Source organism: Pleurodeles waltl, chromosome 3_1 (assembly GCF_031143425.1).
Source record: "Pleurodeles waltl isolate 20211129_DDA chromosome 3_1, aPleWal1.hap1.20221129, whole genome shotgun sequence".
NCBI classification, from domain to species: domain Eukaryota; kingdom Metazoa; phylum Chordata; class Amphibia; order Caudata; family Salamandridae; genus Pleurodeles; species Pleurodeles waltl.
The window spans coordinates 970978104-970992965 of record NC_090440.1 but is presented as its reverse complement, the minus strand read 5'-3'; the positions used below and the strand labels follow the sequence as shown (position 1 = coordinate 970992965).

The following is a 14862-nucleotide window of genomic DNA, read 5'->3' as shown; positions in this document are numbered from 1 at the left end:
AGAAAGGGACGGGTGTATGGTGAGAGAAAGGATACAAGGTCAAAGGCATGTATCAGATACAGCAGTGGTGTGACCTGGTGGGTACTAAAAACAAATATCTGAAGCTGGAAGAGCTGGGGCCTCCAGTGGTGCGGCAGCCGTGCCTGTAACATAAGTGTAGGTGTCTGGCATAGACTGCAGAGATCAGCCGATAATCATCGCTTGCACAGACCGCACATAGTAGGAGAACATGTTTTGGCACAATTCCATATATGTAGGGCACTGCAGACATTTATGAAGATTACCAGAAGCAGAGACTACACTGGAACATGAAAACGAAATGAAAGTCCCCGCACATAGCAAACTGAGAACCAAGAGGGTGGGAATGTGTAATAATGTACTTAGGAAGCTTCAGCCAGGCTGAAGCTGTGGTTTCCTTTGTGACATGCTAGTGTTCTGTGGTGACATAAATGGGTTCTAATTTTTGAATCAGGCAGTTCAGTTGCTGGCTGTGCCCGGCATGACTGTGGTTTGGAGTTTCTATCCCTGATGCAATAAATTACTTTCAAGACCACTGTTAGCGCGTCGGACCTTAATAAGTAAACTTACAAGGAAATGTGAATAGGTCGATGAAACCTTTGACTCGCTTCAAGGTTTTCCCACCATATATCCAGTACATGCAGACAATAATCAACAACATTAGTAATCAACAGGAGTCAGTAATTTGCACTCACCATGACCTTGTAGTCATGAATAACCACACCTTTTTGTAAAAGTTAGAATGTTTATTTCCCTATATTAACAATGCTAATGTCACAGAACTCATTTTCAAAATCAAATGATAAACATACAGAAATAACACTGGCTGACCAAAGCGGCAAAAGAATCGCAATCTAATCAAAGCTTGAGTTACTACACATTCTAATGTTACTGTACAAATTAATAGCAAGAATAACTGTGCAAACAATATTGCATACATTTAAATTCAGCAAAGAATAGGACGTCAAACGTTATTCCATGTATTGAACTTCATTAGTGAGGACTCTAACTAACATCAGATTAGAATAGCATGTTTGGGCTTCATGCAAAACAATTTAGTCAACACAAATTTAGAAAAACATCTATCTATGGCTTTATCAAAATAGAGGTTGGTACCTAGAAACAACAGCAACATCATAGTCAATATACCTATCCTCAGTTTGGATCAGCAAGCAGTAACAGTCTTCGTCCTCAGGACATCAGTTCAGTCAGCTAGGCATCAGGATTCAGCATTAAAGTTCAGAAAAGGCAAAGTCTCTTTAAGCAATAAAGATTAAGCAAGTCTCTTCTCAAGACGGAAAATGGGCAAAATGGGGTAAACTCTCAAGAAGAATGGGGTGAATGGAACCTCTCCTCTTGGTGCACTCTGGCTATGTTAGATTTCCTAAAAATACTTCCCACATCCTAATTGGTTCAAAAATGACATGTTTATAGTTAGTCCAATGAAATTAAAACTTCAAATCTACACTTCCACTAGTACATGGTTCACATGTCGATGATTGGCTTTCATCTCTTCTGTTCTCATCATTGCGCTCATCAGGTAACAATATTGTTGCAGCTTATACTCCAGTCGGTATGTTCATTGTTCTCTCCAGAGAAAGTCAGTCTTACACACATTACATTAAACATTGTTGTATTAGCTAGTACATCATCTCCTAACAAGCAGTTCTCATGAGAAAGACTTTTAGCTACAAGCATTTGGTCAACATAGTGGAAAATCACAATTTAATTCCCAAAGCATCCATTTTATAAAACGCCTAAACATTGCAGCTTGACATGAGGCTGTGCAACTAGGCCAAGACCTCACTATGTTAAGGCCTACAATTAGTAAGGATAGTACATACTGAATAACCTTTAATATGACATATTACTACATTAATCAAACATATGTTCATCATTTCATATTAATAAGCCATTAATAAGTACACTTCGTGAACACTGGCGGCCACACTGGTGGGCGCTCCTTCAAATGCGTGCATTATTTTTTCCTGTTATTACATTTTCTATGCAATTTCAACACTCAGGATACATAAATAATCATTAATAATATCATTAAAACTTCTTCGTTAACACCATCCAGCTTAAGAATGTATCATTCAGTACTACAGAGTGACATTCAAAAGCTTGAATTTGGGTGGGGCGCCTAGGCAAGGAGTCTTTTTCTTCTACTACCACTAATACAGGACAGTGAAAAGTGATTAGATGCTTCCCAGGCCCGAATGTTTCCACTAAACGTTGCGGGGAATGCAAAGTAAAACAAAGGGAAATGTGTCTTTGGCAGATCTGGAGTTATTCTGCCTGGGGGAATCTCCGAAGGCTGGCAGGGCTGAAGCAGTGTCAGTCACATATCAGACTGACCCTTGCAGAGGTGATCGACAGTCCCCGCAGTGGTCTTCTATTCGCCACTAGGTCGCACAGATTCACTGACGTATTACCACTCGGAGGAGAGTCAAAGCAGAGGCTTTGCAAAGGTATATGGCTCCTCACAGTGGCACTTTTTTGCTGCACTCTCAGTGAGCAACAGTGTTCATTCAGCTGAACATTAGCTGTGATAAAGTTTATCTACAAAGGTCTCAAAAGAGAGCACAAAAGAATGAAGCACACATACTACAAACTAGTCTAAAAAATTACAACCAAACCATAATCCTTGGTGTTTTTTAGATTCTGTGTTGTAGAAGTGGAATTTGACTTTTCTGAGCTCGAGGTGGCAAAACATTAATAACTAAAAGGATGGGCTAATTCATTTCTGGTGTGCTGAAGTTTGGAGAGAGTACTTGTAGAACTTGATGCAGTAGATTCTGTCATTTTTAGGTCTCCTGTGTTTGCGAGAGACTTTACTGTCACTCACATTTGCTTGCTTTTTATAAGCTTGTCTGGGCTTTCCTTCCTCTTCTTGTGTATCCCCTCCTCTGGAGCACTGCAGCATTAATAGTGCCCTTCCTCTACTCACTACTAAAGCACTACTTTTTTCTGTTAGATTAAGCAGTCCACAAGAGAGCATGTATTTTCTAGATGTCTCCCTCGTGTACTTCTCTTTCAGCCCTTAACCCTACTGGGTCTTGCTCCCTCTTACCCACGTGCTTCTCCCTCAACCACTTCAATGATGCGCTGGCCCTTGCGTGCGTGCATCCTGCTTTGCTTTCTTGTCATTTTACTTCTCCCCACCTTCCAGGGTGTAACAAAGACCCCGCAGGAACTTCAGGGTGCTCCGTCAGCCCATCACCTGGCCTGAGTGGGTCCAAAGGGGGGGCTCTTCCATGTTCTGTGCAGGGGGGCCCTCCAGTTTTGTTACCCCACTGCCATCTCCATATTGATCTTTCTCGCTCATTTCCTTTTCTCATCCGAACCCCGACAGTTCATGTTCTTCCCTCTCCGTGCCTTTAGCTTCCCCCATACGCCCTCTATCTTGCCCCTCCCACCCAAGCACCCCATTTTGCTTCCCACACCCGTGTCCTCTGTGTTGCTTCTTTGCCTCTATGTTGCTTGCATGGTGAGCGTGCCTACGAAGTAATGTATCCAGCGTCATAGGCTTTTTATCATTCCCCTTTAGCCATGTTGAACTGCATCGCAAACATATTTGAAAAGCCAATGTGTCGGAAAGGTGAGAGCTATTAGCTGTGCCTTCGCTTGTTCTCACCAGTACCATTCAGTTACACAATTCTGTTGGTTGACATCTGGCACCTCCTAACTCAATTTCTTAGTTGGGGATAAAAGGACAATTATCTTCAACTCTTCCTATCAGCTCTGCGTTACTTTCATGATGGCACGTCTGGTTCGAAGCGGAAGCAGTGTGGGCTTTTGCCTCCAGGCATGTTAGTCTCAACAGACGTAAAAGTGGTGAAAGTGTCCTGGTCCAGAAATAAAGACACATTTAACGTTTCCACTCAAGTTCCAGTGGCTCCCCCACAATGGACATTTAGACCTGGGGGCACAGCTGGTCTCATTGCCAGAGATGTTAAATTCAATGAAGAATGAAAAAAGGAAATTCAAAGTCCACAAACACTCACCTAGAAGAAAAACTCTCTCTCGCTCGCTTTCTCCCACGCTGCCCCCTCCACTACATCTCTTTCTCTCTATTCCTCAGTCTGCCTTCCTCGCTTTATCAACCTCTCTCTTCTTTCCCCTTTTCCATCTCCCCCCCTTGACTCCTCCCCTTCGCCCCCCCCTCCCTCCCGTGTGTAGTGAGCCTGACATGTGACTGGCTCGGGCCCCAGCCGTCTCAGCATTTCAGTCAGGTCTGGCCGTGGAACGCTCTAGCCGCACAGAACTCCTTTGAACATGCATGACACGTGCTAAGAAGTCTGGGCCTCTGTCCTAAAGCGCAGGTAGCTGCTGAAAAGTGAAACCTTGTGCTGTAAACAAGTGCCTTGTGTCTTAGAACAATAAGCAGGCTGGTGCTTAACGCGACATGCGGCTCGTGTGTTTGTGTTGGCGGCCTGTGCTCCACCTGTGCCAGGAAAGAGCCGAGACAGACGGGAGAAGGACGCAGATCATTCATATAGCGGCCTGGAGACGGGCCATAATATGAGGGCCACACACAGACTGGTCTCCAGCTTCACTCCTGGTTTCTGTGCGAGAACAGCTATGAGTATGCGAAAAAAGGAAACAGTGGAAAGGGGGCTGGAGGAAGGTGGCCTCAGTACTGGAAATTGAGAAAATACTCCAGAAACCTTCTTACTGGTGATACATGCTAGAAACTTTGTGGAGGCGCTTTTCAATGTCAGTCACCTGAACCATCATTTTTTCACCAAATGTAACCCCGATAAATTGGTTACATGGAAACAAATGGAGTAATGCAATTCTGTCTTACTTGATAGGTCACAGATGCTCTGCATTTGAAGAAAGCTTTAGGTCAATGAACCTGCAACAGAAATCAATGTTCCACGGCACAATACTGGTTAAATACCTCGGGTGGTTAGTGCACTTGCTGGCAAGACCTGTGTCTGTAAACTCTAATCATGGCTTTGAATCATTAAACAGCTCAGATGGTACATGAATAGCTGAAAGTGACATGTAACGAGCAGGTCATCGATTTCTGATTTTTGTAAAGCAGGTCAAGACTGTTTATTTTTAATTTGCACGGCACAAATTACAATCCGGTAAAATAGTCCCAGCAGCACCTATCCTGCAAGGTATAAACAGAGACTGTCCGCAAACTGAGCGCTGACGTGAGCCATTTACTTCCGGGCAGTCCTGGAAGTAAACAAAAACCACCAGCTCCTGCCGTGAGCAGCTAATCACGGAGTATTAACCCCCAACATGTGTCCCATTGTCAGCACCCAGCTTCGGGACACGTTCAAGAAGATTCAGTGCCTCCAGCCTGGTTCCTGAGTCTGGCTCAAGGAGAGCTCCCAAAACTGCAACCCTGCTCGTTCCCCCTCAACGCCAGCCTTCGCATACCTGGAAGTTGACACCTCAAAATTTTCAATTTCTGCCTCCTGTCTCTATTGTGTTTTGTCGTGTCGGTCTGTTTACTGTCTCTGTCATGCTAGAGTGTGTTCTGCTTTCGCCTTGTTTCTCTCTCTTCTCTGTGTATTTTGTTTTTGTTCCTACTTTGTATGTCCTGTTTGCTTCCTGTGTCTTCCAGGCTTGCGTGTCTCCTGTCTATATATCTGTCCTGACTGCGTCTGTCCTGTCTGCCTCCAATTCTTCCAGGTCATGTACCGTCTCTTACTGATGTTTTTCCACTGCCCTGTTTCTCTCTTTTCTGTTTCTACGTTTTGTGTCTTTGTCTTGTGTTTTTTCCCTCTGATTCCTGTCTTGTTTATGTCCCTTCTGTTTTGCTCGTATTTGTTCATGCCTTGTTTGTCGACTGTACTGTCCTGCTTGGCCATCAGCTGCCTCCTTCCTCTCTGTCCTGTCTGCCTCTTGTCCCTGTGATGACTAACCAACTTCTGTCTGCTTCATGTCTTGATCTTGTGTTCCTCTGTCTTGTCCATCAGTCTCCCTTCACTGTTCTGCCAGGCCATCTTGTCTCTTGTCTCTGGGGGTCTGTTAGAAATGGGGTCTCTAGTTGGCAGTTGGTTTGCACCATATCCAAGTAGGGACCCTCACTCTAGTCAGGATAAGGGAGATACCCAGCGCAGATAACCCCTGCTCACCACCTTGGTAGCTTGGCACGAGCAGTCAGGCTTATCTCAGAAGCAATGTGTAAAGCATTTACACGAAACACACAGTAATACAGTAAAAACACAGTTTTAGAAAAATAGCCAATATTTATCTGTGTAAAACAAGACCGAAATGAGAAAAATCCAACATACAGTAATAAAGATATTAATTTTGCAAGAATTACTTAAAAATACAGATCCTTGAAGTCGATAGCTCCATCTGGGGCTATCACTGTGTCATGCACAACAAATCCAGCAGTTCAGGCCGGCACCAGTGGCGTGGGCCAGCTATGATGTCAGGAAGACCCAGAAACAGTACCTTGAAAATGCAGGGTGTTGTGATCCTCGTGATGACATCTGAAGTGTGGTGTTGCTGGCATCGCAGGTGTTGGTTTCCGGAAATTGGTGCAGGTTCATCGGGCCCTTGAAGTCACACGCGTTGCAGATTGAACTCCGGGCTGATGACGAAGTGAGGAGCACCTGCATGGATGGCGTCAGGGCTGCAGTGCGAAGCGGGACAATGCGAAGTGCCGTGCCCACAGGTCATGGTGCAAGCAGCGGCATGGTGATGGGGTCATGTGGTGTCGGTGAAACCAGGGCTGCAGTGTGAAGTGGGGCGGTGCGACGTGCGGTGTCTCCAGGTCACAGTGCAGGTAGCTGCGTCATCGTTGCTGAAGCACTGTCGTCTGTAGGCCCAAGGTGGCGGTGCAGCACAGGTCTGGCTCCGTGCGGTGCCCATGGGTCACAGTGCAGACAGGGCCGTATGTTGACGACACTGGAGTTGACGGTGCTGGCGTCGGTGGCCCACGGTGCGGGACGGTGTGTTGTGTACCTCACGAGTGGTGTCAACAGTGCATGTAGTGGTGCAGGTGTCAGCTTGGAGTGGCATCATTCGGGGATGCCAAGGCTGCAGTGTGAGCAAGGCGATGCGGAGTGTGGGGCCCACAGGTCACAGTGCAAGCAGTGGCTCATTGGCGGCGTAAGATGGCAGCATCGGTGAGACCAGGGCTGCAGTGAGACGTGGGGCATGGCTCCGTGTGGTGTTGTCAGATCATGGTGCAGGCAGGGGATTCGTTGACGGCATCGCAGGGGTTTTTCTTCTGTTGCAGCACAAAATACACAGTTCCCAGTGCTGTAGGCAGATGAAGCTGAAGTCTTTGATATCCCTGAAACTTCAAACAGGAGGCAAGCTCTACTCCAAGCCCCTGGAGTAACTTCACAAGCAGAATACACAGCAAAGTCCAGTATTTGCCCTCTTTAAGGCAGAAGCAGCAACTGCACCCCAACACAGCAAAGCAAACACAGCAAAGGGGCAGTACTCCTTCTCCAGCTCTTCAGCTCTTCTCATTGGCAGAGATTCCTCTTGATCCAGAAGTGTTCTAAAACTTTGGGGTTTTGGGTCCATTACTTATACTCAGTTTCTTCCTTTGAAGTAGGCAAACTTCAAAGGAAAGTCTGTTGGTGACAAGATTGTGCCTTGCCCAGGCCTGGCACCAGACACACACCAGGGGGTCAGAGACTGCATTGTGTGAGGGCAGGCACAGCCCTCCACTCTTGCCCGGATGACCCATCAAGATATGCAGGCTACACCCCAGCTCCCTTTGTGTCACTGTCTAGAGGTTATTCACAATAGCTCAAATGTCAGTCTGACTCAGACGTAGAATACACAAGTAGGCAGAGGCACAGAATGGTTTAAACAAGAAAATGCCCACTTTCTAAAAGGGGCATTTCCAAACAGACAATTTAAAAACGAACTTTACAAAAAGATGTGTTTTAAACTTGTGAGTTCAGAGACCCCAAACTCCAGATCTCTATCTGCTCCCAAAGAGAAACTGCACTTAAAAGTTATTTAAAGGCAGCCCCTGGTTAATCTATGAGAGAGATAGGCCTTGCAACAGTAAAAACCGAAGTTGGCAGTATTTCACTGTTAGGACATGTTAAACACGCCAGTACATGTCCTACCTTCTAAATAAACTGCACCCTGCCCATGGGGCTACCTAGGGCCTACGTTAGGGGTGCCTTATATGTAGTAAAAGGGAAGGTTTGGGCACTTGCCAGGTCGAATTGGCAGTTTAACACTGCACACACAGACATTGCAATGGCAGGTCTGAGACATGTTCACCGGGCTGCTCATGTGGGTGGCACAACAAGTGCTGCAGGCCCACTAGTGGCATTTAATTTACAGACCCTGGGCATCTCTGGTGCACTTTACTAGGGACTTACCAGTAAATCAAATATGCCAATCATTGATAAACCAATCACCAATGCAATTTACATACAAAGCACTTGCACTTTAGCACTGATCTGCAGTGATAAAGTGTGCAGAGACAATAACCAGCAAACACAAATTAGAAAAAATAGGAGGAAGAAGGTGAAAAGTTTGGGGATAACCCAGCAAAAGGGCCATTTCCAACAGGGTCATTACCACTTCGGCAGACAGAAAAGCCCGCCTGCGGAAGTCCCGACGGGTAAGTTGCTGCCAGTGCAGCTGCCTCGCTGCCTGCCCCATTACGAGTTTCCCGCTTAGTCAGCGGGCGGAAACACAGCAATGTCTCCAGCTCATAATAGAGCCAGCAGCAATGCTGTAGTGAGTAGGGTGCACCAACACCATTGCAAAGTTCACTGTCTGCAAAGCAGACAGTGAACTTTGTGACGGGGCTGGCCGGGGGGCCTCTGCACTGCCCATGCCAAGTGTATGGGCAATGCAGGGGCCCCCCTGGGGCACCCTGCACCCCATGTCCGCTAACTGTTTCATGGTGGTGCTACCACCATGAAACCGCTGGCAGAGAATGGAGTCGTAATCCCCAGGGCAACACTGGTTGCAGTGCTGTCCTGGCGAATTAGTACCACCAGCTTCACCACACCGCTGTCTTGACAAAAAGTGGCGGTGCTGGCAGTCTGACCGTGGCACTACCGCCGCAGTCGTAAAGTGGTTGTCGGACCGCCACATTGAAGGCGGTCCAACTGCCACCATGACCCTGGTGGTCATTGGACTGCCAGGGTCGTAATAAGGCCCTCTGTCTTTTGAATAGATCACTTCTGAACTGCCTGGCCAAATCCTGCCTGTCTCCTAGCTCAGTGTTTTATGCCTCTGTCATGTCTGTCTGTCTCCTGTCCTTGTGTTCACTGGCCATCTTCTGCCTGTCTCCTATCTCAGTCATGTTTGCTTCTACCTTGTCTCTCTGTCTCACATCGATATCCTTTCAGATCACCTTTGTCTCCTGTTTCTGCATTGCCAACATAATCGTTTCTATATGTCACCTATTCCTGCCCCTGTCTTGCCTGCCTGACTCCTGCCTCTTTTAAGTTAATCTTTGTCCTGCTTATCGTCTGTCCATGTCCTGGTTGGTCATCTTCTGTTTGTTGCCCGTCTCTGTCTTGTATGTCATAATTCAGCTTTTCACAAGGAGGGCAAGGGACAAAGTTGTAACTTTGGTCGCAACGTCGAGCAGAGTGGGGACCTTTGGCCTTCGTAAAGTCAGGCACAATTCCTCAACTTCACCTGAGCCAAAGTTAACTCTAACCACAGGTAGGCTCAGGCAAAATTTCATTACACCAGCAAAACCTTATGCAATTTCTTGCGTTTTGCGTTATGCTTTTTTACACAAATTCATCCAAATTGCGCAATTGTGCCACATCACTACATTTCCCGTACTTAGCATGAGAGCAGCACCAGGACTGGGCTCAGCAGCTTGGTCTGCAGCTCAGACAGTGCATTGGAGTCTGTGATGTTTCTCCAACCTGGCATTGATCTGAACTCTGTGGAAACTATATTAGGCTTTGGAATGTGTATTTCTTTAAGTTCTGACATTTCCTTATTCTTTTTAAATTCCGTTCAGAGTTCCATGCATGAAAGGTATTTGAACATTTAACCATTCTGGTTTTAAAGATCAAATGCAATGAATTTAATGTACAGTTTAAAGAAACCATAAGATATGTGTTTGCTTTTCCTCCAGCATTTTAAAATGATTTTTCCTTTACGTTTGTTAACAATGCTTTACAAACAAGCAATGACAAAGCCAATAGCTGTGCACTTGTACTATAAAGACAATACTTAATGGTTTCACAATTGCTTATTCAGGAGCTGTTTGAGTGGTTTGTGTGTATTTGTATTTTTTTATCATCTTATGGACAAATTATTTAATGTTGGTCTTGTGATGTTTTTATCATTGTTGGGCATACTCTTAAATGGAGTTTCTCACAAAAGGTTTTTCGACCTTTTGGATTCTTAAATGTTCTATTTTTATAGTTATTACACCAATACTACAGTTTCTGCAAGTGCTTCTTCTGTATAATGGCCTGTGTCTGCCTGTTTCTCCATAGCTGGGTTGGATACGAGAAGGAGGGGTTCCGAGGACAGCAGTACCTGTTAGAGGAAGGAGAGTACAGGGACTGGAAGGACTGGGGCGGAAACAACGCAGAGCTAATGTCCATCCGCCTAATTCGCACAGTGAGTACAGGGCACAGGAGGGGGAGCGCTGGGAGATCAGAAACCAAACACTGGGTGATGAAACCTTTCCAAGTTTCCCAGGTCCATTCCCGGCCCTTGCTGCTCTATGGGACCCCTCGTGTGTCTCGGTTTTATTGTCCGGTTATACCCACAGACTTCTAGTGTGACCGCCTGTGATGCCCTATACTGCAACCCGCTGTTTCTATAAAGTACATGCTTTACCACATGAGTACCACTGTCCTAAGCTTTTAGAGTGGCACCAGGGCTTGAAATGCAGACATCTTGCTCCTCAAAGGGCCTGCTCCCCATGCAAAGTGCCTGCTCAGAGTCAGAGCTCCTGCTTCTGCGACGATTGCAGGTACTGCCAACCTGACAGTACTGTTCTGTATGAGAAGAGCAGGTGCTCACAGCCTAAGAGTATCTACCTCGTGAGAAAAGTAGGTATAGTCACAGCCTGCTCATACCTGCTCTCTGAGAGAAGTGTAGCAACTGCCAGGCACAGCTTGAAGGTGTCTACTTCTTGTGTGCAGGCCAGTGACAGTCTGACAATATCTGCTCTCTGTCAGACATGCACATATTGGGATTGGTAGTCTGGCACTGGCTACTCGCTGTGTGGCATGTAGTTATTCAGAGCATGAGATGACCCCATCTCTGGGAGCAATGTGAGGCGGCGCGGTAATTCCTGCTCCATGCGGGCAGTGCTGGTGCTGGTTTTCTCAAGATGCCCTGCCTTAGGCTTTCTGTGTTTACAACCTTTGATTCTCAGGGCTTGCTCATGTTTTCTTCCATTTTGAGGTCTGGTGTTAGCCAAGATCTTTTCATTTTACTGAAATTATATGGGTAACATACTTTCTTATTAAGGCTTCAATTCGTCTTCCATTGGTCTTTTGATGTGCCATTCACATTTTCCTTCCACTCACTATGGCATACAGCATGGAGCAATGAGTCATCTCACTTCAGCCATCGGCTAACTTCCCTGTGAGTGAAGGCATCCTGCTCTTTCACAAGGAGCGCACCCACCCACAAAGTAGTGCACGTCAGTGGCAGGGAATAATGACGAGGGCCCAGTAGCTCACCCAATAATAACGCTGTACAAAAACCATGAAAAAACAAAATGAGCACTGACAAAGCCAAAAGGATAGCACCCAACGCGACACCGATTTACTTGACCAGTGCTTGTTAGGTTTGGCCTAAGAACAAATGTAACTATCTTGCCAGCCACATGTAATAAAAAAATACATAATATGTACATATTCACATACAGTGATGGGATTTGCTCAACCCTGCTCATCCATTTTTTGTTTAATAGACATTCCCATATTGCCTCTGTCCACCACAGCTTATAGCATGGGGCAGTGGGCCAAACCACTCTCTTGCACTGTAATTGATGGCATTTAGCCTCATTGTATGTGTGCTGCTGCCTAAAAAGAAGAGCACTTCATTGCCAGGGCTGGTGGGCCAGTACTTTACTTTCCATTTTTTCTTTCTACTATTTATCCTTTTTATTCATCTTTCTGTGTTTAAACTACGTCTTCAAGTTACTGTATTTCAAAAGCAGTAGTGCAATTTCTTTGCACTTATGAGAATCGTATTATTCTGTGATGTGCATTAAAACTGAAAAGGAATTCTATGCCTGTTCTAATACACCTAAACCTGCTGGAAAGCTGCCACACTGGTCTATTAAAATTATATCCAATGGGTAATTTTTTAATTTAATTTTTCATTGCAGGTACATGGCCACCACGTTTAGGTGGTAGAATGTTTCCTTTTTTATTCTTTCATTTTTGTGGCATGTGCTTGCAATAAGAAATAAAGATGATGTAACCATTTTAACAGCTTGCTTGCTCCTTACCGGCTTTTACAATGCTCGATTCTCCATGTGGTTACACTCACTCATGCCCTCTCATTTTCCATGGCTACACCCATAATTTTCCACCTCTGTCGTAGGACTTCTCAGAGCCGGCTTTGGTCCTGTACGCAGAGCCAGACTTCGAGGACGGCCCAAGTCTAGAGATCTGCGACGCCCTCCCTGACGTGGAACTGGCACGATATGGGACCAGCACGCAGTCCATCTTTGTGCAGAGCGGCGTGTGAGTTCACAAGTGTGCAGAGAGGATGGAGAGAGTATGAAGAGGTGCTGTGAGCGCATGTTTTTTCAGAGATGAGAGTTCACGAGTGAGCATAGAAGGTTGTGTGACTATGAATACTTCTAGTTTCATGAGTGTGAGGAGTTGTAAGTTCACAAGGTTGCTGAGAATGTTGTCTGAGTGTGAAGAGGTGGTATAAACCTCATAGGTGTGTGTAGATACAAGCTCATGACTGTGTCGTGAAGGCATGAGCTTCACAAGTGTCCAGAAGGCAGTTTGAGCATGAACAGAGTCTTTGTCAGTGTAGTAGTGTACAAAGGTGTGAGTTTCACAAACATGCAGAGAAGATTGTGAATTTTAGAAGTGTGCAGAAAAGGTTGAATCAGCCTAAATGTAGGCTCTGAGCTTCAAGACTGGACACTGGTGAGCGGTCTAAACAGAGCAAACAATAACAAGAAAGAGTTGGTTTAATGAGTGTAAATGTGTGCATTGTAGTACTTTGGGCCCTGTATAGAAGCTTAGCATAGACTAGTCTTTTTATGGTCTGGCTTGACAGTGCAGCTATCATCAGATAATTATGTGAGCATCACTAGGGAGGGGCTTTGGCCCCACCAACATGTTGGAAGCCAGGAGTGCATGTTCTGATTGGGCAGAAGTTGTGTGCTTTTCCACAAAAAGTGCTTGCCCCCCACACAACTAAGATCATTATGTTTATTTCTACAGCTGGCTGAAGTTGAACTTTCAGGGGCCCACAAATAACATTGTAATACTACGAAAGTGTGTTAAATAACTAGGTAATTTATGGTGTTTTTCTCTGGCAACGGCACATATGGTGGGAGGGCAGTCATTAACCTACGTGGATTTTTAGGCCTGGCTTTACAATGCATTCATAAGCCACACCTGTTGGCATTGCTAATGCTTGTTCTTATTATGTTCTAATCAGTATCTTGGTAACGCACTGTTATTTTCATTGGTTATCACTGTTATGGAGCCATATGCTCGGAGAAGTTTCAAGCACCCACCCTACCAGGTGCTGCCGCAGACACCCACATCAAATCTACAGGGCTTTGTGCCATGCAACCCTACTTGTCCTTTAAGGAAATGTTTTCCGCACTCATGCCCTCTCTCCTGGTTGCTATTCCATGCTCTCAGAACTTCTACTGGGTGGTGTATCATGTACCCCACAACCATAAAGGGCACTATTTGATACACCCTCACTGAACTCACTTGGTGCTGTTGCTTGCACATACCATTTCTCCTACAGGGTGTCCTGTATGTTACCCACCTCTGCTGGGCTGTTCCATGCACCCCATTCAATCTCTACTCGGCTATGTTCTGGGCACCCACCTTACTGGGTGTTGTTCCATGCTCTGGGTTTGCTGCGTGTGTGGGTCCCTTACATGGTCATTGCCAACAACACACTTTTCAAAACCCAGTTAGTCACTGGCCTAATAACACAGTAGTAAAATAGAAATATTTTCCCACCTCTGTGACATCACAACAGCCCCGAGAAAACAGTTTAACTAGCTCTGCATCTTCTTGCAAAACAATGAGGCCTCACCACACCTGCAACAAAGCCCTACCCTGTCTCCACAGTTAATGGAAAGTAAAACATTTTCCACATAAAACATGAAATACATTGGAAAAAACATGATCTGTTACATAAAAAATAAGTAATTTCAAGTTGAAAAAGTGAATTCAAACAATCATTAATTCCCCCCCCAAAAATCATCATCTCACACACACATTACCTTGTTGGGACTCTGCCATGTGTGTTGTATATAATAATATGGAAGGGTCCCACCTGTAGCGTCAAACTGAGGATGGACAACTGCTTAACAAAAAATATTCTTCATGTCAAGGCTGACATTATAACTCAATTGTTTTGTAATGGTATTTATATAGCGTTTATTACCGATGACATGTTGCAATGATGCTATGCAAACAAGTAGTATCCTACTCTGTGTGATCCAGTGTTCTTAGGCATCGAGTTAGTCATGTGGTTTCTATTCAACGTCTTAAACTCTCTAATTTAGGGGCAGATGTACGAACGCATTTACTGGTTCGCAAAGCCTACAATTTGGGAAAACTGTATGGTTTGCGATAAGTAAATGTGTTTTTTAAATTTAGTGTTTTGGTAGCAGGTTACTGAATAGCTAAATGGATTTAGGAAACTATACTGAATCGGTATTTGGAAGGG

General features: G+C 45.2%; 1 protein-coding gene across 1 annotated transcript in view; it reads left to right on the top strand.

Annotated features, from left to right (window-relative positions):
• Positions 1 to 14862, top strand: part of CRYBG2 (crystallin beta-gamma domain containing 2) — a 332393-nt gene that overhangs the window by 297331 nt on the left and 20200 nt on the right. The window contains exons 12-13 of the mRNA XM_069224031.1: positions 10449 to 10575; positions 12523 to 12665. Coding sequence (XP_069080132.1) covers positions 10449 to 10575; positions 12523 to 12665 — 270 coding nt within the window. The remainder of the gene's footprint in view (positions 1 to 10448; positions 10576 to 12522; positions 12666 to 14862) is intronic.